Below are 27,201 nucleotides of genomic sequence, written 5' to 3' on the forward strand. Positions count from 1 at the left end.
ACCTCACTACATTCCTGTTTGCCAGCTCCTGAAGAAAACTGGCCTCAGCTTAAGTGCTGGGGACTCACACAGAAAAAGCTTGTCAGGTTCCACCCCTACCACTACTGCAAGGTTCTCCCTGGCCACAAATGTGGTAAAAAGCCATCTCTATTATAAAATTAAAGAGAGGGATGTACTGCACAAGCAAAATGAAATGCTGTGCTTCATTCACTGAGCTCATAAACTCACATCACACTCCTGTCAGTAATGGCCAAAAGCTGTTTGGTATCAGCCTGACAACTTATTGTCCTTCAAGGAGTGCTTGGACCAAACTGGGCTTGCAAGTTTTGCAGTGGTTCATAGACTGTTCCAAGTGAGATTTTAGCTGTTCCCCACAGCTCTGCAACAGCAACAAAACTAATGCCTGAACAGCCCATGGATAGGAGAAGTTCAGGCAGGTGTCTGAAAGAGAGGGTGATCTTAAAAAACACTCATGTTGGCTTAGTGCTAATTCTACTGAAGTGAAGTCAGACCTCCCATTTGCCCTCAGTGGGAGCAATGTTATGTTGGCACTGAAGACTTTTAGAAATATTGCTGTAAAAGTCAATATGCTTTTTATAGGGAGTCTATGAGAGCTGTAATAGCTGCACATGCAGAAGAAAATTCGCTGCCCAGAAAAACAAATACAAGGGAGAACCATGCTGGGGTAAATGGCAGGGGGCCCTAGGGCCGACCACAGGCTGCATTTTGCAGGACCCTTGGATGGGATCCATTCACACCAACACATTCAGCTGACACTCTGTTTATTATTTGACCATATGTAGGGAGAACTCACTCCAGTCACTCTGCCTTTCCTTCAGCAGCTGAGAAACGTGCCACGTGAGCAGCACTGAACCAAGGACCGAGGAAAACCACAAAACACACACTGCTCCTTACCCCACTGCTTCCCAGAATGATCTTCATATTCTCCATTGGAGCCTTCAGGCACCTGGCTGTCCTTTCCTGAGCTGGCATCATCTGTGAAGGACAGGAAAGGGAAGGGAGGATGTTAAGAAGGTCCCCTGAAGCACAACAGGACAACAACAAGAGTTTGCATTTCCTGCTGGAGACACCATGCAGCTGAAGCAAGCTCAACATACAGTAGGCATCCACATCCTGGCACCTACAGCCTGGCCAGTTTAATGAATAATTTAGTTTTCTGCTTTACGAGCTTTTCGGCAGGCTACCAAATCAATGGGAGTTGAATCAATGTTCCAGTAATAGCTGACAAAAGCCTCCTTGTTTATGTTTACAAGTTGCTGTTCCTTAGGAGGAGCTGATCTGTGGTATCATCTATGCAAATAATGGTATAAATCAGAATTAGAGATAATTAAACCTAGGAGATGGGGGAAGACTGATGCGATCAGTCATACAGAGCACAAGTAGTATGATTGTGGCCATTAATTCACCCTTCAGCTTCCACATAGGATCAGAAAAACAAGACCTGGGGTCAAATGAGCTCTCAAGAGATACTGAATGCAAATTTATGGCTGGCAAAAACAATATTGATTTTAAAAGCTGCTTGTGGATATTTCTTTTTAATTAAGACCACTCATCCACCTGTATCAACACACCACTTTGCCCCTCATCACTCTTGTTGTCTGTATCACTACCACACAGCAGCACCAAAATCTCAGCTCTGCCCTGGAGAAATAGAAATCTCTACAAGGTGAAACCCTCATCTCTTCAGCAGCCCTCACCTCAAATTGCCACCACTGTGATATGGCCACCTATGAGGTCTCCAAGAGGGCCAAGGGGGCAGGCGAGTGCCCTGACCCTCCTTCTACAACCTGGGTGATCCTGGTGGCCTCACACTTCTGCAGCAACCACATGTGAAAGCTTTTCCTCCTCCAGCTTGACCTCTACTGCATGAGTGCTCAACTCTGAGCACTCTTTTGCACAGCAGTGGCTCACACCAGGAGGGAGGCCCACCTGAGGCACTCGGGGCACCCTCACAGGATGGTGCAGAAAAACTCTTTCTCTTCTAAGATAGCTTCTGTGCTCTACAAGGTGGCACAGACCCAGAGGGCACCTGGATTTGAGGTGACAGTCTTGACCAAGAGCTTCTCACCTCCTACCTAAAGTGCACTGAAGTGGGTGAATTTTTGATTTTCAGAGACAGGTCAGGTGAAGGCTGGGAGAAAGCTTGTCTCGCTGAGGAACACAGTGATGTAAAAGACGCAAACAAATAAAGAGAAGTGGAAACATCTAAGTTAAGGAAGGAATCCCTCCAAATGCCCAACTCCTGAAACTCATAAGAAAAGGGTCTTGTGAGCAAAAGAGACGACTATTTCTGTAATCTCTGCAACAGAGAGGAAAAAATGATCTCAGCTTATATATAAGCATGTCCCCCCAAAAAGGTACAAATAGTAAAATTTCTCTTTACAGTTGTTTTACAAGTTGGCTTGTGCTTAAAACAGTATTTAGTGTGTAAACTTGTGTGCAGCCTTTGAGAGAAAAAAATGTGTCTTTAAGCCAATCTTCACCCCAGGTTCTGCTATTTTGGAAAACCATCCCATCTCTTTAGCACGGGGCATCATATGCAAACAGATGCTCTGCTCTCATTAGCCTTGCCCCCTGAAGCAGAGAGGCTGCAATGAGTTTGTCCCACGTTGACCCTGAGAGATTTTTCCTTTAGGCTACTTCAGCCCAGTTTCTCCTGGAGCTATGTACAGCTGTCACTTTAACAGGAAAAGAAAACTTTCTGGGCTGCAGTGCCATGCTCAAACCTCAGCAGCTCCTCCAGCTGACTGCCCCATCCCACCTCCTGCCACCCTCTGTCCATGACTGGACACCCTGAGCCTTTCCTGGGTGTCTCAGCAACCTCCCAGCCCAAATCATGGGCAGCAGGGTGAAACAGGTCCCACTCAGGAAACACTAAGTCTCACAGAGAGCCTGAGTGCCAGTGCACCATCCAGGCTCTCCCTACAGCCTCTTACAGAGGAGGCCAGTGCCTCCTGAGCTGCACTTTGTATGTTTATTTTTATAACCTTGGCAAATCAAATGCAGGGAATGCAAAAATACACATTATACATGATGGCTTGCATATGATATTGCCTCCTTTCAGTCAAAGTACCAAATTGACTATCTCCTGGCACCTGCACAGTTTTTCTCATAAATATCCATAGCGTCACAAATGAACTCTCAGGTGCTGTCTGACAAGAGAACATAGTAAACCCCTCAGCACAATTAGAAAATGTATTGTAATGGAGAGGAAAAACTCATCAGAGATGTCAGATTCCTGTCCATTGTTAACTGCTGAATATCACAAAAGTGGTTAAGACATTTAAGTGGTGATGTTCTGTCAATTATACCCCAATCCTGCTCAATTTGATGTACAAAGAACAGGGTATCTCCCTTGCCTGCTGCCTCACGTTTCAGTAAGTCAGCCCCTGTGCCCTTCTCCTGCTGACACTCAACCACTGACTGTGGACTCCACACCTCTTGACTTGCTGCCAAGCTTTTGATGTAAGGAAAATTGCTCTGAATCTGTTTGATCCTTTGAAGATGCATCATCAGTTGTTATCCCAACAAATTGCAAACCTGTGGAGTCACCTACCAAACCCAGAAAAAAATATTTTTGGGGAAAGAGATCAGGATAACTCATGCCACCATGCTGAGCTATGGAACAGATGATTTGGTGGAAGAGCAAGACTGAAATAAATAACTGCAGGCATATTTAGGCACATTGGTTTGGATATGCTGGAACTTGCTTCACATGTGTCGGGAATGCGGTAACATTAACAACAAGAGCAGAAGTCTTGAGGTGGGGAAATGCCATCAACATGGAAACTCTTGTAGAGCGAAACTGCTCCTTCCCATCCCCAGAGCTGCTCAATGGGTGAGGGATGTTACAGCAGACCTTTCCAGCTCTAATGTGCAGCGAACTGGGCTCCCACCTTCTTTGTATCTGAACAAACTTACACATGACAGCTGTACCAAAAAGAGCTGATTCGTGACATCCAGAAACTGGATGAAGCTCATTTGGGGAAGATCCCCTGAAGCCCTTGAGTCTCCAGTTGAACTTAAAACGTGTGAGGCAGCAGAGGAGCCAGTATAATGATAAAGTGCTAATCTGTGATGTGAGTGACACAGGGTCAGGTCTCTATTCTGCTGCATTCAGAGAGGGATTTGAATCTCCCCTCTTGCACCTTGGGTGAGTGTCTTAAGCTCTGACCTGCAGTTACAAAGAGCCAAAAAAGAGCTGCTTTATTACTTTGGGAGAGGCATAACTCAGGAACACCCTGAGGATGGAAGGCCCCTGTCTAATTCAGACATCATCAATATTTGACTTCCACCTGCCTCAGTTGAAGTCAGTACTGTGGCTGCATGGAGTTTGTTTCTCCCTGCTTAAAAGAACTTTCTTATTTTTTCAGTTTCAATATCAAGTGGTTTCCAAGGGTAGAGTAACACTTCTATAGTGTTTTACAGGGGTCTGTGATGCTGAAAGCAAAGCCAAAGTTCCTGAAAATTCAGAGGCATATGGTTCAGCCCAAACCTGCAGTCTGAAGCCTGGTTAATAGCGTCAGATCTGAAGACCTGCTGTTTGCATTTCACTCTAACTGTCACAAACACAACTGGCCTGGCAGGATTCTTCTTAGACAGAGAGAGGACCACATTCAGATATACAAGAGGAGCATACATAATGGTGAATTAGTAGCAGAGATCATGAGTCTTAGCTACACTCAAGAAATGACCTAATAAGCCGATAGCTTATTCATGCTCTTGTCAGCTCCCCACAGAGGTGGGCAGTTTGGGGTGATAAGTACATACAGAAAAATCAGCCTGCAGTCAAAGGGCAGCAGGGACTAGCTATGCAGCGCTGCCCAATTTGTTGCCAGAAGATTACCATGAGAGGCAGTGCTAAGAAGGATGAACTGCTGAAGTCTTCTACAAGCTCCCTTTTCTGTGACCTGTATTGGAAGGTCATTCTGCACTGGACTTCTTGGACAGTATCACACGCTTAGGATAGCAGCCAGTTGGAAGATGAAGTGGAAAACCTGCCTTGAAAAGCAATCACTGACTAATTTTATGTCACGAGTATCTGATGCTAAGAAAACACACACATGATTTAGTGTCCTTAATGTACAATTTGGCTCCATGGTGTTACAGAGCATGCTGGCTGGTCGAGAAACCTGAAGGGCAAGGCTCCAATATCGTGTCAGGTGGCAGACTTGGAGACATGGGACAAGCTCGTGTAGGGCTTTCCCCTCCAAATATCACACATGGCCATGCAAAACAGGGCCAGGATGGACACAGAGGCATCAGCCCACTCTTCAGGAATGTCACCCCAGTGGCATCACCCTCAGCTGCCCTCCAGTCACTGCCTCTCCCTTGCTTCAGAATCTCAATCCAAGCTGGCTTTTAGGTCTGAAATGCCACAGAACTGAGGTGCTGGTGGTGCTGGGGAAGAGTTGGGTGTCCCAAAGCAGGCTGGATTTCCCCAGAAAAGGGATTTCTGTATGTAACTCCATCAACTGACAAAGCCCACTGAGGAGCCTATGGGACAAAGACTGCCACATCAGTGGGATATGGTTACTGTTTATTACCATAGCAGAATTGTTCCATTCCCTCTTAAAAGTTAAAGCACATGGAAAATTCTGAATAACAGTCCAGCGCTGGGAGCAACTGATGGGAAATATTCAGATTGTTACTGAGCCAGGATCAAATTTTATTTACCCACAGCCTCTCCACGAAGGCTTCGTGTTTTAGCTGAGAGGGTATGACTGGTTTTCAGGCTAATACCATGTGCTGAGCATCCAACCACAAGTCAAAACAACAGCCCAATTTTTGTAGCAAAAATCTACCCATCATATTTCCCTATGATTCACCAAGTTCCTTCAATTTGTTGTAATGCAAGGCCTGTCCCTGCTCTGACTTGATGGGACCAGCTTTGGAGTCTTTGATGTCAGAGGCCTTGAAAGCCCCATTTCACAGATGAGCCAGCTTTGCATAAATAAACAAAGTGACCTCTGAACTGGAGCCTGAGACCTGAGCATACTTCAAAGCACTGGGGGAGACGCTGGGGGGGCAGTGGGGAATGAAGCGATCAGCATCCATCATTAAGGCAGCCCCCACTCCACACTGCTGCTGAACAAGGGGTGTAAATAAAAGGAGGGAGGCAAGTAGGGAGGGAGTGAAATGAGGGGGAAAGTGATGTAATCCAGTCAGGCTTGAACAATTATAATGAGGCCTTCTTCTTCTCCCATGGACGAATGAAAGAAATCTCTCTGAACTACGGCTTTAGGCACTGACTCTCGCGTTTACCCAGACGCATCATATTCACACATCATATTTGCTCCCCGATGTCCTTCACTGCTGCAGAGGTCTAGGGGAGTGACCAAACTCAAGCTGCTTGTGAGAGGTGGATCTTGGGCCTTTCTAGGAGTTAAATCAGAATTTGTTCTGTTGAGTCTAACCAGGAAAACTTAGATCATAAACTTCAAAGGAAAAGATTTGACTTACTTTTCAGCAGCCTTGAGGGTGCAGTGGATGGTGGATAAACACACACAAAAGCAAGTGCAATCTTTAAAAATAGGTCTCTGAGGTTTATCTCAAAGGCATTCAGGTTTTCCTGTAACACTTGCTGGAATTTAAAGGGAACACAAGGCAAAGATCAGTGTCCTTTGGTTTGGGGAGTGTTCTGCTATCCTGACTGGTTCATCTGATGCTCAGATGAATGGTCCATGAGCTACATGTGTAGGAAGGCAGCAACAGCTTTATCTTTGGGATATCACAGGGATTAAGGCGCTTGCTTTCCTCAGATCTCCTTAATGTGGATTAACACTCCAGGTTTCATTAGAGTTTCAGCTGGTATTAACCCTCAATGGCCAGGGAAAAACACTAGCACAAACACCATCTGAGAGCTACCACTGCCAGCTGACAGGGGTTTATTGCTCATCTTGTGATATTTGGGATGTTTCTGGAGGACTTTGAACATGATCTTGACCTTGAAGTCACTACTTTAAAATACAAGGGTTTTTTTGTTACTGAATGACAACTCTTAACATCTGTGATTCTGAAAAACTCTGTGCAAATACACTCTAAAATCTTGGGCAAAAAGGAGCAAAACACTAATTTTTGAATTCTTGCGATTTTTCAGCTTGTTTTGTGTTTTCTGCAAGGCCTGAACTATGGCTTCAGGATGCTTGAGACAGGTGAATCCCAAGGGTGACTTGAAATGATTAAGATGGAAAGTCTTCACTTCGACAAATTCTGAATTTTTTTACCATCATTGAGGTCTAATTTAGCAAGTGTCCTCTTTCCTGCCAGAGGCAGACAGGACCAAACTCCAGTGAGCTCATCCCATTGATACAAATCTGGCATAAATATTAGGTACTATTTTGAAAGTTTTTTGTAGATCCTCCATTAACCCTCCATCTCATGCTCACCATTCCTTTATTTCTACCTACATTAACAGTATCACCTACTGTATTTACAGTGCTGATGTTATGAAAAGACAGGAAATGTGTTTAGAGTTTATCTGGAACGGTTCAGTGAAAGCAAAGGTACCAGGAGTATTTGGATAAAAAAGACCTCACGGAGAAAACCCCTCTTCTTGGGTCCAGTCAGAGGAAACATTTCAAGATGGAAAAGCAGAAATCCACTCAGAGGAGTGCACTATCAAGGAACACTCTGCTTTTCTCAAAAAACAAATAAACAAACCAAATCAAACCAAAAAACAAACAAACAAACAAAAACCAAAAAAACCAAAATCAAACTAAAGCCAAAGAACTCACAATAAAACCAACATGAAGTAAAAGAATTTCCCTCTCTGACAGGCACTGGAGACTTTACTACCTACTGCCTTCAACTACAGTTGGGCCAAAAATAACCAGAGGTATTAAAACTGGAATTTCCTGACAATAAAAATAAAAAAGTATGTGTTGGTGGCTTTTTGGGTATTTTCAGCTTTGGCCATTTTCATGAGAATTTCCATGCAAAATTTTTCATGGATTTCACTTCAGGCCCAGGGAATCTCTTGTAAGCAGGATGCTTTGCAAAAGGAACATTTGCAGGCCACCTGCCTCCTGAAACACTGGAGAGACTCCACAGACAACAGACAAAAGCCCTGGCTGGGTAATGAAGAAATGAGGCTTCTGTCCAGAGCTGCATCAGTAACTCACATTTCTAAGATGTGACAATGTACAGGCCCATTGTATTACCTGTCAGTGACAAAGCTCTGGATTGGTGGTTATTGCTGCATCCCACATTTCAACCACAGGTGAACATAATCAGAGACGACAGCTTTGAGACCAAGGAAGACTTAACTCTCTTCCACAGAATGAGAAAACAGGGGACTATGGGGTAGCACCGACCTATGAAAACCAGCTTATTTTACAGGCTGGTACCAATCGAGCTCCAACAGCACAGACAAACCAATCCTACTTTCACTGAGAGTTTCAGCAGCCCAGAGAGAATTTTTCACTCCTGTGCAGCATTTCACTGCGGCTACCAGCACCTGGACTAAATCTTTTACTACCAATTCCTCCTTAATACTGTAGTCTCTCCTGGGAGACCAACATGGACATATCCCCGTTCTGTACTCTTGCATAAAGAATGCTGTGGTTTATTGCTTGGGCTTGATTTAAAAACTTTTCTATGGAAAGGGATCATGTATTTCCTTAGAGAGGCAAACGTGGAGAGGTGGAACTTCAGAAAAGTAGGGTATTTTAAGGGTATAAAGGGATTAATACATAAAAAACTCAGACAAAAAATGAAAGCCTTTAAATTGAACATATGTGAAAGCTTCCCAAGAGGAGCATCTCCTTGACTATGGAATAGCCACTCAGAAGAGAAAGAAGCTCTATTTCATAGAATCATAGAATGATCGATTCCAGCTACAAACCTAACACTGCAAAGTTCCTCTAAACCATGTTCCTAAGGGCCACATCTACATGTCTTTTAAATATCTCCAGGGATGGTGATTCAACCACTTCCCTGGGCAGCCTGTTCCAATGCCTGACAAACCTTTCCATGAAGAAATTTTCCCTAATATTCAATATAAACCTCCCCTAGCGCAACTTGAGGCCACTTCCTCTCATCCTGTCCTTGTTACCTGGGAGAAGAGCCTGACCTGGCTACGTCCTCCTGTCAGGGAGTTGTAGAGACTGAGAAGGTCCCCCCGAGCCTCCTTTTCTCCAGGTTAAACACCCCCAGCTCCCTCAGCTGCCCTTCTTGAGACTTGTACTCGAGACTCTTTCCCAGCTCTGTTGCCCCTCTCTGGACATGCTCCAGCCCCTCAATGTCCTTTCTGCAGTGATGGGACCAAAACTGAACAAAGGATTTGAGATGTGGCCTCACCAGTGCCCAGAACAGGGAGACAAGCACTACTCTGGTCCTGCTGGCCACACCATTGCTGACCCAGGTCAGGATCCCACTGGTCTTCTTGGCCACGAGGGCACATACTGGCTCATGTTCAGCTGGCTCTCAACCAACACTCCCATCTCCTTTTCTGCCAGGCAGCTTTCCAGCCTCAAACTACAGAACATGTAAAATTATAATGATCTAACTATGGCTGAACTATAGATTTTACAATTCCATTTGCCAAAGTTGGCTCGTGTAGTTCTCAAAGAGACCTTTAGTAATTCCTGGAGTATGGTATGATTGATAAGAAAGAAAACACACAACAGAAAAGGATGTTAGTGAAAAAGGAGTCCTTGAAGATAATGAAATATTCTCTTCTGGCTGTATCTATACAGAGGAATTGTGGAGTTCTGAGTTCACGCAGGATATGACCTGTGCCTACCACACTCACCTCTCTCCTCCCCTCCTCTGTGCCCATGACTATATTTGGTTCAGATCTGCTCCTACTTTATAACCTTCATCCCCTCCTTCCCCAACCACTTTCCACAATGCTGTGGAGGGAGAAGCCTTTCTGAAAGTGCAGCTCTTCCTTGCTCCTTGTGGTCTATTGCTGCCCACAGAGCTCACAAAGTCATCTGAGACACATTCTCAGTCGTGGCTCCATCTGCACATGGGGATGCTCCAGCTCCTGCTGCAACCACACAAAGAACCACAAGGAGAAACAGCTGGAGTCTTTCACTCAACCACTGCAATTCCCTGGCCTGCCATTACAACAATTACATTACAAAGGCAATCACAGCCCTTCTGCCATGCTGACTCCTCCAGACACCAGGACCTCCCGCCTGACTTCAGGTCTCTGTTCCATAGGGGGCAAGAAAACAATCCTTCCTCCTTTGTTGTTGTTGTTGAGGTTGCTTTTTTTATCAGCATGCTCCAGCACACACAGACAGCAGCCCTGAGAGCTCTGTACCACAGGCACCAGTCTGCGGTCACAGTCTTGATCTGCTACTGCAGAGGATAAAAGGGAGAAGAAATCAGAGAACAAGATGAGTGGTTAGGCTTCTGCCTTGTCACCAGCACTTTCTGAGCATGAAATAGCAGCCCCCAAAACACAGCAATCACCAGCCAGCTGTTCCAGGCCCAGAACAAATTGGTAATATTTCCCAGTATTTTTTAATGCTAGCATCAAGGCTTTCTTAGAGACAAGGTCCCAGTGTATAAGAGAGTGTTCACAGACAGCACAGAAGACAGAGCCTGTTTAAAGAGTTTACTGCCCGTGTACTGCAGACACGGAGTGGATGTCACACATATTAAGGTTCCTTGAAAAACATACTTTTAGCATCCACCCATTTTTGCCTGGTGGGGTAATGATGGAGGTCCTGCACTTTACAGAGCTGAGAAAAAAATCTTCATTTATAACACCAATCAGCCCTTTCGAATTAAAACCATTTCACTGCAGATATTATTTATAAGAATAAATCACTAGTTACTTACGTAAAGTTTATAAACACTGGGAAGAATTCTGTGATTTTAAGTGTTACCTGACAAATAAGTTTAAACAGTCCTTACTTTGGAAACCCAACTCTAGTGCCCAAGTCCAGAGAACGAAAAGAAGGTCAGGGTGACACCTACCTCTCTTCCCTGGCTGCAAAACAGATGATGGCCATGTAGGGTGGGTGCCAAAAGCGAGGTGGTATGAACACTCCACCCAAAAACACAGGCCAAAATTCCATCTTCAACAATCCTAAATTGCTTAGGGTTGGGGGAGGGAGGCATGCCACTGAAAGGACTAATGCAAGGTTAATGATAAGAAGAAGATAACAGCAGAGCTGAGGATAAACTGATAAGACCTGGCTCCCAGCCTTCTATTTTAACCACTACACAGCTGCTGCCCCCCATAAAATTATACCTCTATCACTCCCCTCCCTACTAGCACTGATCGATGTTTACTATTTTCTTCACCAAAACGTGTGGAAACACCACTGATACGTGTTCCATCTCACTGAAAACTCACATGGCCAAAACAGGCCAGCACAAAGAGATTTCCAGAGGAGCTGAAAGGAAAAGAGAGGTCACACATGACAGTGACTGAGCACAGGCATTATTTTTGGATGGCATTTATAATCAAACAAAAATAATCAATCGTACAGTCCTTTGCCTTCCAAACACTGAGATAATTCTTCAGTGTGGAATTACCCAATCCATCACGATGAACTGGGAATCGCAATACTGGGCTTTACAGTCAGGAATGTGGATCCAGCTGTTTCTTCCACCTCAGTATGAAAACTCTTGAAACATTCTTTATGGGCTTACATATTTCATAGTTTTCTGGTAGAAAAGTAAAAAAATCTCCTATGGAAAGAAATGAAACATCCTACGACAGTTACCAAATGAAGCAAAAATCTCAGAGAGGACTGCTGCTCAACATCTTTAATAGGAAAAGTGTGTTTGCTTGAGGTGAAAAATCACACCACATCAAGATAGGCCAATAGGCTATTACAGTTTAACTTTGATTTCAAGAAATAACGACACCTCTAAGTTGTAGAAGTGCTAAGACATCAACAGAGGATGATAACTTTTAATTGGACATTGCAGAGCATATAAGAGTCTAAGTGTCTAAGATGTTCATTATGGTCAGCGGGGCACAAAAATGTTGTTAGGGAATCCCTTCTCAGATTTCAGAAGAGAACTACTTCAGAAAACAGCCCATATATGTAATAAATACAAGTTTTAATATGCCATTGGCAGCAGTTAGCCCCTCATCAGTCACCATTCCATACCTTTATACTCAAATCTCTTTTGAGAAATAGACTTTCTAAAGGTTAGGTAAACCACTAAGTCAGAAAGTAAAGAAAAGGCATTTGAAAGGATAGAGAGAAATTTTTTTTTTAGTTTTTTAAACTTAGATTTGTCTTTTAGAAACAAATTGATATGCAGTTGTGTAACAGCAATATGAAGTGGTATGATCTCTCTGACCACTATGCTTAATAGCATGACAATAAGGTAAAGAAATTGAGATTTTGGGGTCAATGAAAGACAGAAAGTAGCCTTGGTGTCGGATGATATCAAGACTTGCAACATTGCTCTCATATGCTGTTAAATACATTATTTTATTAATGAAGTGACATTTACCTTCTGCATTATGTTCAATGAATGATACATATATCTCTGGGTCATTGTCAGGCTAACAATAAGCTGGTTTTAGTAGCAAAATGTTACCACTTTGACAACTCTGTCCAAGAACAGCCCTGGACAAGTGGCAATTTTGTTGGCTCCCAAAACAAACTGAATACTTGGCACTCTACCTAACGTGAGGATTACAGTATATTACACAGGATAATGCTGGCCTGTGTCTTGCCAAAATTAAACCTAACCTAATTACATGGAGTAAATTATAGCTTTCCATGTGGGGTAAAACACAAATTGTAAAAATGGTTGCTCCGCAATTAACTACATAATCCCAATGCTGTCAATAGAAATTTTTAAAACATGCTTCAAAACAATGACTATGGTAGTACAGTCATTCTTCTGGGATGGAATTAAATTCCTTTGTGTGTTTTTGCATTTTTAATGCCTGTTCTGGCACATGGCCAGCAGCCTATAAGAACAACCACCATCTTACCATCAGAAAGGACCAGAGACAGAAGCTACCTAAGAAAACACAGAATCATAAAACCCAGGATAGCCTGAGTTGAAAGGGGCCTTTCAAGGTCATCTAAAAACATATGAAACTCAAGATTATTTTAGGCAGAACTCAACAGATTTTGAGTGCTCAGTAGCAAAGTTACTGCATTTTTTTTCGGAGTGAGGGTACAGCTCTCCCCAGTACTCAGAGTCCTCTACGGTCAGAGACACAACATGTCACATGTTAATGCACTTCACACCTTGAATCTCATTCAAGGGCTTCACTGAGATGAAGCATGGGCAGGGAGTCTTCATAAACAATATTGGTTTGCAGATAGGAAAATGCATTGAGGAGACAAACTAGGGCTGCAAGCAGAATTCAGTGCTTGTCAATGAACCACAGCTACCTAACACCTAACCAGAGTTAGCTGTCACCTAGGACCTTGCCCAGATGATTCATAAAAAACTTTTTCCAAGAGGTGTTTCACCCTCTGATATTTAGAAGCTAAAGCAGGTGCAGTTTATTAGCTTCCTATGTAAGTTACCCCATATGGACTGCTCTTGGAGAGCACTGGAAGCCACAATCTGCACCAAGGAGGCAACTGGGAACATTTAAGTCCTGTATTCCAAAACCAGAGAATATCTCAGTATTATCTCTGGAGGGAAAGTTTGGGGTTTTTTTTGGTTTTTTTTACTAGTAAACAGTGCTTTCTCTAAAATCTCTAAATATTTACTCTAACAAGCACTGCAGTTTACACACCTTGTTTTTTTACTGTGATAATGGATTTTATTATTAAAATACTCATATGAATATTTCATACTGAATGTATCCCATACGCTGTTGGCTATTTTAAACAACAGATGTGAGCGGGATTTAAATGCCAATTTTGAAACTGTGCAGTTGATTGAAATCCTGTGAGCCATTCATAGATTGCCAGATATTCTATTTACATGATTCCTCCCATGTAAAATACTTCAGGGAATACTCTAGACTCTGGCATATGGTTGAGAATGATGATGACTGATGTTGGAGATGCCACACAGACAACAGGACATATTATCTGGTTACATCTGTGCGTAAAATGCTTCGAGATTTTTTGATGGAAGGGGTTATGAATGTGTGAGGCTGAGATGCTGCATTTATGTCCCTCTAAATCATGCTCAGAGATAACAAGCAGTTAGAGCCCCGTCAGTGCAAAACCAAGCACTTTTTTGAATGCATTTCATTACATCCATGTGCCGTTACCCCCCTGGGCAATTCTGACTTGTGGGTGAACCTTGAAAAATTGGGGAGACTCGGCTGAAAAGGAGAACTCCAATACCAAAAACACATCCAGAGCCTGAAAACGGAAACCTTGTGAGAATAGCCTGTGCACAGTCAGATTGCAGGGCTTACTCCTCCCTCCTTCCAGCATTGGGGAAACCCCTCTCCATGCCACAAATCTGACTGACTTCCACTTCTGCATCTGCAGCCTCACAAATCCCACGGGCCTGAAACTCCCACGCTCTATAGCAGAGGCCCTGCCTGACAGATTACATGCAAATGTTACAAATACATCACAGGCTAGAGCAGAGGAATGCTCACACTGCTGCAGACACACTCAGGGAAAAAAAAAAATCCAGCAAGACCCCTTGGTGCAGTCCCCACAGTAATACATCCTGAATGAGGAACCCTATCATGTGAAAACATTCCTAATAATTCCTTCTGTTTTCACTAATAATACTAAATTTCCTGCTGCTGAGGTATCCTTTGTTTTAACAAGCCCAGCTTTTTGTCTCATGTTCTGAAAGACTGCGCCACTGTAAGTCTATTATTACTATTTATGCTCAAGTCTTTTAAATTACTATGGACAGGCATCCATATCCAAAATCAGCAATTTTCAAGCCATAATCTCATACCATCCAGATAAATGTAACACCTGAGATGTGTTTTATTTCAAGACACAGGAGTCTGAATGACTGAAAGTACCAGAAACACATGAAAAAATCATCCTTCTGCTTCAGAAACATATGCAGTGGATTCTGTGGTGCTCGTGAGTGACCTTCAGTGATTTTTTCTTGACAAAGAGTCAACTAAAATTTCAAGCAAATTGTAATAGTCCAATGGTTTGAAATCACTAGGAAAAACAAAAAAAAAAGGGAGGTGTTTTCTTACTATCTGAAATACCTCATTCTGGCCCAGAAATAATTAGGGGTGGATAAATTATCTGGCCTGCGATTTTCTCTGGCATATTATTTTACTCACGCCTTTCTTCTTCCTCTGCAGGGGGTGCTTGTGGTCATATTGTTCTTTTATTTATGGCTCACAGCCTTTTCAGTGGCAGCACGCACACCCAACTGCAGGCCCAGAGCGGGAATGCAAATTCCTTGGGAGGTAAATGGGAAGAGAAAAATGTCCAGACCATGCCTAATCTTTACAAGGATGGCAGTTAAACAGAAAACCATACCCTTAAAACCCAAAACTGGGGAAACAACAATGCTTAATTATAATAATCACCATTTGTATATTTGTGAGCTTTGCATATAAGACCTGTGGAAGCCTAATTGGTCCTTTCAAAATTCTGCTTTAAACCAGCACCTGTATTATCCAGCTGATGCACCCCCCGATTTATTTTGCTCAGAGGTGACTTGCTTCCACTCCAAGTCGGTCGCTCTCAGGACCTCTCTCTGGCTCAGCTTTCAAGCTGATTTCTCTGACAAGCTGGCAGCAATAAAATAATTCATTCCAGAGGCTGAGAGAATCACCCGCAGCATATACTGTGAGGATCGCCTGGCAGCAGTACAGAGGCCTACGCAATGGGAAGCCTGGGGTAAACCCTGTGCTGGGATGCCTGGATGCCACAGGGAGGAGGGAAGGCTTCGGTAATTCGACCAGGAATAAAGGCAGCCTCATGGCAGTGGGATGGGAGGAACGCCAGAGTGGGGTTGCTCCAAAGAAGGCTCGCTGAAAGGAAGAAGAAGCAACCACAGAGAGGAATATTTTTAATAAAAACAGAATTTCTGTGAGAAGAAACAATAGGATGAAGCCTGCAATGTGGCACAGGTCTGTGTATCCATGGCTGCTTCTGAAAGCACAGGGAAGATAACTGAGGACAAGTCAAAGAGCCATGCTTTTTGCAATGATTTGATATAGTTTTGTCTGTGTGGAAATGCTGGGAATCCACAAGCTGGAAAACAAAACATCCTTGTGCTAAGTAATATGATGTAGGAAGTCTAGTAACTCCGAAAATCTAAAAAATACAAAACAGTGCTACTTCTGTTCAAAAGAAAAAAGGACAACTCAGAATGTAGGAAGAGCACAGGGTTTTGGATCACATCTGTGGATGGGGTTTCTCTAAGAAAAAAACAGGCTTGAGATCCTGCATGTCCCTGTGGCAGGCACTGGATCTCTGGATGTTCAAGGCAATCAGGATTTCCCCGTACCAGCATGACATGGAATGAACTGCCCAATATCTCACTGAACAATCACCATCCTGTTGCAAAGAAGTCTGATTACACATCCCTGTGCACTCCCAAGCCAACCCCTTCTGAGTAGAGATCTGTCACTGTTTTTTTTACTGAACTCCTGGAGTAGGATCTGCTGTCTGATCCATTTGAGGGCCAGGGACCCCACTGCCTTTATGCCCTCAAACCTGTATTAGGACAGCCTCAGCTGACTCCCACATGCTGCATTGGAGTCCCACTGCAAATCAGGGTGATTTGGCAAGCTCCCTCTGAGATAACACAGCAGAAAAACAATGTTTGACTGTGCTAGCCTTGCTCTTTGAGCACTCAGAAATTATACTGTTGGAAAACCATCGCAGCCTCAGCACGAACCTTCCTTAATTTGACTCCTGGCTGGTGGAACCATAATTTGTGAGGATTTCGCATGGTGAGAAGTCTCTTTCACAAGGCCACCCTGTAAACAGTGAAAGCTTCTCCTCCTGCTCAACTCAGTTAGTTCAGTTCAGAGGGCAGATTTCCATTGCTTCCATTCAAACTTGCCCACATAAAGTGCACTGATCCTTAAGGATTCCCTGGCCAATGTCAAATGCCTGGCTTGAAGCTGGGATGGCTCTCCACAGACTCTGTCTGGGAGGTGATGCACCACATTGCCCCTTCCCAAGCAAAAGGCAATGCAACCCACTGTCAGTCCAGCAGGGATGCAGAGCAGGCTTCAAAACATGACATTCAATCCCATCTTGAAACCTTTCCGTTGAACTGCCAGGCTGAATCTGGCAGAATTTAGGATTATGTTTCTAATTAAGCAGAAAATTGCTTCTATTTTATTTCTAAGCTACACGTTACTCAAGTGACCAGCTATTCCGAATGAAAACTGCATTGGAAAATTCCCAGAAACTGAGGTGTGGCATTAATTCTGTATAAAGCAGAGCAGAAGGCAGCTGTCTCCCTTCTATAGCATGAGCAGTTAGTTGGTGCCCAGCAGTCTTAAGAAGATTAAATATCCCTTAATTTCAGAAGCCTCCTGCTCTGGCTGTAAAAATGCTGTAACTGCAATAATAATACACCAATTGTAAAGCTTCAATGTTTTGGCTTGGATTAATACCACAGCTACTTTATTCTACAGGGAAAGTAGTACAGTGAATCTTATGTGCTATCTCCTCCAGATGAGAAGGGTTAATTACCCAATATTCATTACAGCAATTGTGGTTTTGTTTGCTCAGTGGAAAAAATTCTGTTTTCTGCTTTACAAACAATGGGTTAATCTTATCAAAAGGAAAAAAAATAAAACAAAACCAAAACTCCGAAAGCAGATTTTTTTTCCATTAGCCTTTTTGAAAAAGGAACAAAAGTGAGAAGGCATTTTTGGCTACTAATTGGGAAAAAAAAAAGTTAAGTAGCTATTTTGGGGACAGAAAAGCTGGGTAACATATACCCATGTTCATAGGTAAACACACCGTGGATTGTTGCTCAGGGCACATCTCACAAGAGGCCTTCAGGAGCTGATATCTCAAAGCTATCAAAGCCTCTTCCTTTCCTTTAAAGAGGAGATGTGGAGCAGACAGCACAGCACCAGCCAGGCTCTGGGCTCTCCTCCACCACTGGAGAGGTGACCTTCCCTGCTGATGGCCCAGGACCTCATCTGTGAACCTGGCAGCAAGGGGTTCCCACCAACTGGGAGTAACATGAGGATGAACAGAGCCAAATTGTGAGCCTCTCTGGTACAGGCAGGGATGCAGAGAGAGAAGCATGTTGTTTTAGTGTGTATAACTCACTCAAATTTACCATGCAGTTTTGGCTTTCAATCCCATATTTCCTGTCCTAATCTCATACACAATGTGGGTTTTGTACTGTTAAACAGTTTCTCTGTGGTTGCTCCACAGTGATGGGCAAATTGATTCCTGTATGAAAGGCCAGACTCTGTTTTCAGACACTTTCAGTGTTTCCACTGGTCTGAAATGGGAGTAGCTGCTGTGTTTAGGAACAACTGGTGGAGGATAAGGCACAGGTACAAGGCACAGAGAGCTGATTGCTTTTCAGTTCTCCCCAGTGACTCTGAGTGAAAATGAGGGCGATATTCACTTTTCTTACTGCCTCAAAACTTTTACTCATAGTAATATTAATTCTGCCTTTTCTGCTGCTGCCAAAATTACATATTCTTTGGGTAAGGACTGCACAACTTTTCTCAACTATATGTGCAACAGCACCCCTCTACAAGGACCCAGAAATAAGAGCAACATTAGCACTCCTTTAGAGGAAAGGCTAAATACAAACTTCTTTTAACAACCTGTACAGCCTAACAGCAACATTACACAACTATCACAAGCCTGATCAAAGGACACTAAAGCCAATTAAAATGTTTCATTGGCTTCAAAGTGGAATGGATGAAGAATATTAATGTTTAAGGATGGATGTGAACAACACTGAAAGACTCAATAACCTGGAAGTGGTCTCCAAAGGCATCTCCCTGAAGGGCTGAACTGTTCTCCATCATATATTAAGGGATTATATCAAGACCGAAGCAATGCCACAAAAATAGGAAAAAAAAAAAAAAAGCATAAGTTGTAAAAAGTCCCAGGAAAAGGAACAATACAAATTACTTAGGAAAAAAAACCTGGATAAAATTACCACCTTCACCCTTCAAAGCTGTTGTCTGAAACCAAATCTAAATCACACCTTTTCTGCACAGGGTATTGCTGGATGGGAAGGTGAAACACCTCATGAGCAGCTGCAGTGCAAACAGCAGCAGTGAAAGATGCAATCCCATCTGCTTGGGAACATGTTTGCCTTAGGACAACATGTGTTGTGTAGGCTATTTGTGTAAGTTCTTTGATACCTGATTTACACCTTGGGGTATTTTTTTTTTTTTTTTAGTTTAACAAGTAGTAGGCCTTATGATAAATCCTGATCCTTATACGCATCCAATTGACCCATAGGCAATTTGTGATGGAATTTAGAGAACATTGCTTTAAAAGTTATCTACTTTGTCTAAATATGTTATGGCTTGCCTGCACACAGTGGATAACTAAACCCAGGTTTTGCTTCTGTCATCTAACCAAAGGTCAAGCTTCCAGCATCACCCATCAAATCAGACAGCACACAAATAGTGTGCCACTGGGAAAGGGACTACCCCACGTCAGATTAATAACACCTGGCCCTAAGTGCTTCTCTGTGCTTGTGATTTCTTAAAACAACCTTGCCATGGCCAAAAAAGTGTATTTTTCAGGAACCTATCCAAACCTTCCTGCCTTCCAGAGCTGGAGAAGTGACAAGTGCTTTGCATTCAGCACAAATTATCCTGTTGGAATGCTGGATAGTGTGAGGCCACTCCAGCACAGGCAATTCACCTGATAAAAGGGTGACAATCCTGCAAAAGGGACAAGGAGGCTAGGTTCCACTGGGAACAGATGAAATGCTGTTAAGATTATAACTCAGCAAGTTAGTGCTCTAACGTAATTATTTAGCCAGCCTTGCTCCATGCAAGGAGAGAGACTGGACACCCAGTGTAACACCTTCCACCTTTGCCATTTCCATAGGGTGAAAATTGAAGGGTTGCCTTTTCCAGCAAAATCGCTGCATTTCACTGTGGGTCTCAGGTGCTGGATTTTTTGATCATACGTTCTCAAGATCTAAGAGCAGGAACTGGTTATTAAAATGGCAGCAGCTATGACTGAACAGAGTTGACAAGTGTAGCCAGGGAGGGTGGGGAGAGCTGGCTTTTATGTCATACATTACTGCTTCTGAGCAAGGAAAGCATAATTGGCAATAAATTAAAATGAAAAGGAACAAACTGATCAAATACTAAAATTGTCATCAAGAAGGAACTGATATAACCATCTGCAGTGCAGTGCATTGTGTCACAGGAGCTTTGCTCCATGAAAAGCAAAGGAGATCTCCTGGAAAATGAGCTAAATGCCTCATAACTTACAGAACATAAAAGCAGAGACACCTGAGTGTAAAGTCACAGCTAAAAACGTTTTCAGCACCAAAGCCAGGCCCGCAAACAGCAGGACAAAATACAGGTTTCTTCCTATGCCTCAACTGTTATATAAATATACATAACACTCAGCATGAGAAGTTGGTACCTGCCTCCTTCACTCCTGTCTAGGCAAACTCAGAGCCAAGTGAATGCTCAGAGAGAAGTGGGGCATCAGTGAGAAACCAGCTACACAAAGACTTGCCTTAAATCCTCTGGAATAATTTAGCAGGTCTAAAGGCCTGCTCATTCACAGTCCAAGCAAGGTAAGATTAGACAAATTCTACAGAAGCCAAAAACTAGCAGAAGAAAGCAAAAGAAACCAAAAGCCAGTGCAGTTGCTGTGGAGGAAAGGCTGTTTGTTATATTGGCTGCCCGTAAAAGCAGCCTCTCTCTCCAAAAATTGTTGGCAAATGATTTCCCAATATTGCAGAAAGTATTTTTATCTATTACTGCAGAAAGCATTGACAAGGTGAAGAAGTTCAAGACAAACCTTCCATCCCCAAAACTCCTCATCTCTATTACAATAATTTCTTATCTTTCAAGAGATTCTGCCCAGAACCAGATAACCCTGGATTCTGGGACAACTCAAATCTATCTAAAAAAAAAAAAGGAGGCAGGTCTGACCTGCCTGCCTGTATCAGACTTCCAGTACCAACAGCAATTACCTGCCACTGTGAGCAGATAAAGCAGTTTTTCACTCTGGAGCTCTGTACATGGTGGACTTGCTCAGCACGAGTGTCTAATAGCACAACATGCAGAGAGTGCTGCGGCACAAAAGCGGAAGGATTATGCTACAAACAGTTCAGTAGCCTTCAAAAGCCTTCACTATGTTAATAGCCTTTAAAGTGACATTTCAGAGCACCAGTGGCACCTGGTCCAGCTGCTCGCAGCTCCACTTCCCTCTGAACCCCTCTCTGCTCATCTCCCCACGCCACGGGCCAAGGTGAGGAGGGCTTGTGCCTGCCTACTCAGTGCTAAAATTTATTGGTTAGGCAAGAGGAGAGGACACAGAATTCTCCTTCGGTTTCTTGTGCACATTCTCCTCTACAGCTGCTGAACGTAACTTTAGCAAACATCAAGGAGAACAGGAGGCTTTACTGAATTAAAATATTTAACATACTGGCTAGTCATCATTCCCTTTGAAACCAATACCCATCTGGGATTTGACTTCATGAAGACTGCTACAGTCTTTCCATGCCATGTCCCAAAAAAGTTCAGAAGGGAAGCACATTGTTGTAGACTTTATGTAGGCCCACAGAAAGATTAGGTTTGGAGTGCACATAGACACAAAAGCTTTTTATCTCCAAGGACCTAACCTTTGATAACTGTCATTGCAAGCATTTTATTTTGCTCACTTAAGTAGCGCTATCAGTAACCGCCTTTTGCTCTGAAGGCAAACGTGGTCTGCTTTTCCAAGCAAATGAAAACAAATTAAAGACTTAAAACACCCATCAGTTGCTCACTTCAGCAATTTGATCGCTATCTTTTTTAAAAAATTTATTTCCAGAAGATCCTTCGGGCCAGATAACAGTCACTCGCTACCTGCAATGCTGCACTGCAGTCCACAGCATGTGTATTTTTTGAGAGCTTCAGTGAAATATGAGCAAGAAGCACAGATTAGAATCTGGCCTGGAATCACAGTTTGAACTCTGCAAAAACGGATACAGCAGGTCAAGTTCTCCTCTCAGTTACACCAGAGCAGCATTCCAACAAAGAACAGAAAATCCATGTTTTTTGCCCTCAATTTTTAGGTTATTTATACAACCTAGAATGATGGGGAGTGGGGGAGTAGAAAGATTAAAATTATTTGTAAGAAATCTGTGGCAAACTGCATGTGTACAGCTCACTGGTGCATCAGCTGAATGCTTGACTGAAGAATAAAAAGTGAGTCTCCGTCATTTGGGAAAAGGCAGGTAGGTGTTAATGCAAGTCCTATGCCTCTCTGTGGCAGTTTCTGGAGCCTGGATGAGTGTAGAGAAAGCTCTCCAGGCAGCAGAAATTCAGCTGCAGCAGCACAGAGACCAGCAGGGTGATTTTATTCAAATACTCAAGGTTCCTCAGTTATTCTGATTTACTCTGCCTAACATTATGATAAGACACAGAGGCTTTCACACCACCAGGGCTAGGTGTATGCTGTTCCCCAAGAGACCTGGTCTAATTGCATCTGTCAACAGTGAAGACAGTTGTGGATGCACACACAAAAAAGAAAAAAAGTGAGGAGGATTTGACATTTACCTGTAAATGGAAAGAACTGACATAAACACAGTGGTAAATAAAGTGCTCCCTCTGTGCAATACAGCCTGGGGGAGCAATGCAAGGTGTATTTCTGATGTTCATTTGGTGAAAACAGCATTTGGGATCACAAACGTGTGGACATAAATGGGTGCAAGTGAGTTCCATGTGAGGAAGGGAATGGGGCATTGGAGGGACAGCATTTACTGGCCCTGCTCCTCCACTTGCTTACAGTGGGGACACATCAGGGATAAATTTAACCCTGTGATTCCAAGCAGCTGGCCAAAACCATAAAGCTGCAATCTGTAAATGTACTTGGACATTTTTTTTTCCTTGACCCCCCCCAAAAGTTAATAACTTCCCCTCACATACACATATGCACATTGTTCAGAAATATCAGCCATTTCTCCCCTGCTCCAGCTCTGGTAAGTCAGGTAATTGAAGCTTCAAAGGAGAATCACAGTTTAATGGAGCTGTTCTTGCCAAAGAAGACAAAGGACTTTGATTAGATTTCTTCCAGCTTATTTGCATGACTTATCTTTTTATAAATTCAACTTCCTTCCAAAGTTGATAATGAGATGCCTTGGAAAAAAGAAATAAATGGAATGGTTTGTTTTGTCACAAGACAAGTGATTATTTTTGTGATAGACTATGTCTGGTGTAAAGTTCAAAAACAATGGAAGTAATAGTCTTTAGGCAAAACATATAACTGTTACTGATAACAGTCTGCGAGGAAAAAAAATGGCAATTTTCAGAATTCTGCATAATAGCATGGACAAATCACCTTCCAGGAGTAGCTGTCATGGTTAATTTCTGCTCTAAGATATAAAAAATAGGGATGGCTTTTTGATTAGATGTTATTCATAACTTTTTTATCACATTTAATTTCTTTTGCCTGAGTAGAGAATGGACATTTCTGAGACAGGAAAGACCATTAACATACTAGATTAAAATGTTTCCATGCATTTCAGCCCCTGTCACTCTGACTTGGACACAAATCTATCCAATTTCTACACCATGGAGTCCTCAGAAGATCACAGGCATGGTGATATTTTCCTAAACTGGCCTATAAAGTGTGGCAATGAGCCTTGTAAATATTGAGATTTTAGTGAAGGAAAAAGAGAGTAACTGCATAATTTGAAATGATGATGGAAGTTACGTTCTAGGTAATAAGCGATACAAAAATAGACAAGGTGATTTGTCCCAATTTTCTATTCAGCAGCTGGGATGCATGGGGAAGACGTCCCCAAAAGAACAGAAGGATGGGGACAGATGATCAGAAAAATGATGGAGCAAAGCATCCCCCTCTGCAGGGAGTCAGCTTCAACACTTAAACTAACTGCCTCTTTACAGTTTGCATAAAACCCCGACAATTAAGTACTCACCCAGGGCATCTGACAATTTAATCTGAGGGTCTACCCATGTGAATTTATCCCAATTAATTACCACAGTTAAATTGTGCCTTAGCTAGGTCTAAATTCACTTGAGAAGCACTCACTTCTAGCCCCAAGCTTTTCCAATATATACATCAGCAAAGGAAAGGCTTGTATGCTTGAGTTTCACTAAAAAAGAAAAAATATTTATATTCCATGTCATTAAATAAAAACAACATTAAAGCAAAACTATGTGTGCAATAATTAAACAAAAATAAAAAGCTCCAGCATACTTGAGCAGCAAACCTATAAATAGTTTCCAAAGAGATTCTCAACATTTCTAAAAATAAAAGCTGTCATAATAAGAGCATGTTGCAATAGCAAATCTTGCTGAAAAAAGTTCTGAACCTTGTGTCTGTGAACTAAGGGAAACTAAAGCAAGAATTTTTACAAGTCACTTGATTCAATATTATGGTACATTAACCTTGATTTTTATTACTGCTCAGCATTTTTGCTTTTGAACCAGACCAAGCCCCAGAAACACTGAAGAATACACATATGGGGGTGGGGAGGAGAGAAATGGGAGGATTTGGGTTGCAATCACTGAAAAAAAATGCAGTGTAAGTTCTGTGCTAAAAACCTGAGTGGGTTGTCATTTTATCTGACTGATTGGCTCCATCCATAATTAAACCCCAGATTTTCTCCCCAGGGGCTATGAATCAAAACATGGGGCTGAGAACCGTGCAGGAGGCACAGCCTGGAACTTGGGCTCAGCCTCACACCATCAAGGCTAGACTCCAGGAGCAAAGTAACTTGCCAAAACATACATTTAACTGACCACCTCCTATTCAGTGGAATATCACATGTTTGCGAATGAAGTTGCTAAAAATAAAAAAGTGTAACTGCTCTGCCTTTGCAGTGATGGGAAAGGCACATGTTGCCTGTACCTCTTACCCACCACAACTTTATTCTCAATTTATGCACCACCCTCTGTTTTATGGTTCACCCTGCTGTAAGATACCGGAATTCAGAGCTGCTGATTGCCAGTATGAACCTTGTGCTACTCTTTATAGTGCCTTGTAGCAACAGCCCTTGCTGGAAAGCAGTTTGGAAAATATTGGGCAATATTCTCCAGTCATTCCAGGGGGACCACATGAGAGCTCTGAATAAACCTTGGCCAAAAAGGAAGCAAAAAGGGAAATAAAAAAAATAAGTGAAGATAGCATTCCTGATAATCCATTTAATTTATGTGCCTAAATCCTGCCCTCTGATAGAAACAGGCGACCCATTTGCTAAACAAATGCTTGAGCAAAGAATTTGGCACCCACATTTCTAACCACAGGTCACAGCAAATCAAATCATCTTTGCTGCCCTTGGCAGCACTGGAAAAGGTCATTTCCCAAAGATGCAGAGCCCCAGGGCTGTTCCAAGGGGTCCAGGACACCCCAGAAGCCCTGTGGCAGAGCATAAAAGGCAGCACAAAGTAGGTGCAAAATCAGTTCATCTCAGTCTCTTAAGGCAACTGTGTCTTTCTGCGTCCTTCCAGGTGTGATGAAGAGCTGCTCGTGTTTGAAAGAATGGGATGCCAGTGGTGTGGCTGGTGTCCTGTCCTTTCCAGGCTTTCTCTCATCTGCCTTACTTGGACTCTAATGATCTCATGATCATCCCAGAATCAACCCACTTTGTAGATTTAAACACAATGCAGATGCCCTTTCCCACCCTATGTTTGCATCCCTCCTGGTTCAGATACACCTCTCCACTTGTCAGCAATCAAATGTCAGTGTTACCATGGGACTTTTCTAGACTAAATATTTGAATTCTGATTGCTAATAACAAAAGAGCTCCTGCACTGATTTGTGAGTGCTGTTTTTCTATACCGTGTAAGATCACCAGCAAATGGGAAGGTGCCTTTTGAGGAAGCCAAACAGCCTGGAGCAAACACACTGGCACCCAAAACTAGGAGCCAACACAGCAACAAATCAGGCCAGATTTCTTTAGCCAAACTGTCATGCGAGTGGTTCAGCTGTGGCTCACCTCGAGTGGAAACGCAGCACATGCTGAGTATTTCAGTGATGTGATGAATGCAGTTAGGGCAGAAATGCAAGCCAGACAAACACATGGCTGGGTTTACAGGACAGGCAACATGGCCCCATCTCAGTCACCCTCCCTCAACTTCAACACAGCTCCACCTATCCAAATATTGTTGAAAAATGCCTAAACTGCCTAATGGTCAGCAGTTAACCCCCTTACCCATAGAAGGGTGCACACAAATTTCCCTTACTCATAGAAGTGTGCTTTTACTGGCCAGGAAATCACATGTGGGTACACACAGGCGAAAATAAACAGTTGGAAATTCTAACTTGAATTTTTTTGTTGCTCGTTTGTGGCCCTCTCATTAAGCTAAATGATTCAGATGCCTTTCTGTATGCTGGCTGGCATGGTGAGGCAGTGAGACCGGACCTCCAGGCCCACCAAAACTCCCACTGCTCCAGAGGAAATAGCTCTGAGAGCATCTGTGCTTGGAGCTGGTTCTGGAAAAACTGTTTTGCCGTCAGTCCCATGGCAATACTCTTATTCACGAGCTCTCAGCCCAGATGAGGAATAACTGGTGAGCTCAGACCTCTGAAAAGAGGGGTTTCCACTCCAGAATCGATGTTCAACAATGAATTTATGCCAGAATATCTTTTCCAGAATTTCCAAGCAAGGGAGGCAAAGTGGGCTCCCCAGATGGCTCTCTGTGCCAATGAGACCTGCAGTAATTCTGCATTTGATCATATCCACCTGAAAGAACAAGAACTGTTTTGATTGGAAAAGGAATTTTCCATAGGAACAGTGGGAGGCAAATCATGGAGCCTAGACTTGCCTGTTATAGTGGCCAGTACTCATCCGAGGTTCCCAGCAAGGACAGAGGGAATCTACCTGCACACAAATCTCACATTTTGGCCCCAAGGGACTACTGACACCAAAAAAAAAAAAAAAAAAAAAAAAAAACCAAAAAAAAAAAAACGAAACAAAAAAACAAAAGCCTTTCTGCCTCCAAAGTAGAAGCATTTGGGAATCAAGGGGAAATCTGAAAGCTCCTAACGAAAGGAAACATTTCTATGGAGAAACTCCTTGGTGCAAGCAAATGAAAAGTGGAAAAATATCAAAGCACTGGAGGGTTTTATGCAACAGTAGCCAAAACCTTGAAAGAAAACATTGTTAAATGTTCGGTTTTTTCTCTTTTCT

General features: G+C 42.9%; 1 protein-coding gene across 3 annotated transcripts in view; it reads right to left on the reverse strand.

Annotated features, from left to right (window-relative positions):
- The window catches only part of FGFRL1 (fibroblast growth factor receptor like 1), a 166,912-nt gene that overhangs the window by 13,224 nt on the left and 126,487 nt on the right, over positions 1-27,201 (reverse strand). For all 3 annotated transcript variants that reach the window (XM_066185336.1, XM_066185338.1, XM_066185337.1), the window contains exon 4: positions 916-996. In XM_066185336.1, the coding sequence (XP_066041433.1) occupies positions 916-996 (81 nt within the window). The remainder of the gene's footprint in view (positions 1-915; positions 997-27,201) is intronic.

This window comes from Chamaea fasciata, unplaced genomic scaffold, assembly GCF_029207755.1.
Source record: "Chamaea fasciata isolate MVZ Bird 193981 ecotype frontalis unplaced genomic scaffold, bChaFas1.0.hap1 SCAF_6, whole genome shotgun sequence".
In the NCBI taxonomy this organism is placed as follows: Eukaryota; Metazoa; Chordata; class Aves; order Passeriformes; family Sylviidae; genus Chamaea; species Chamaea fasciata.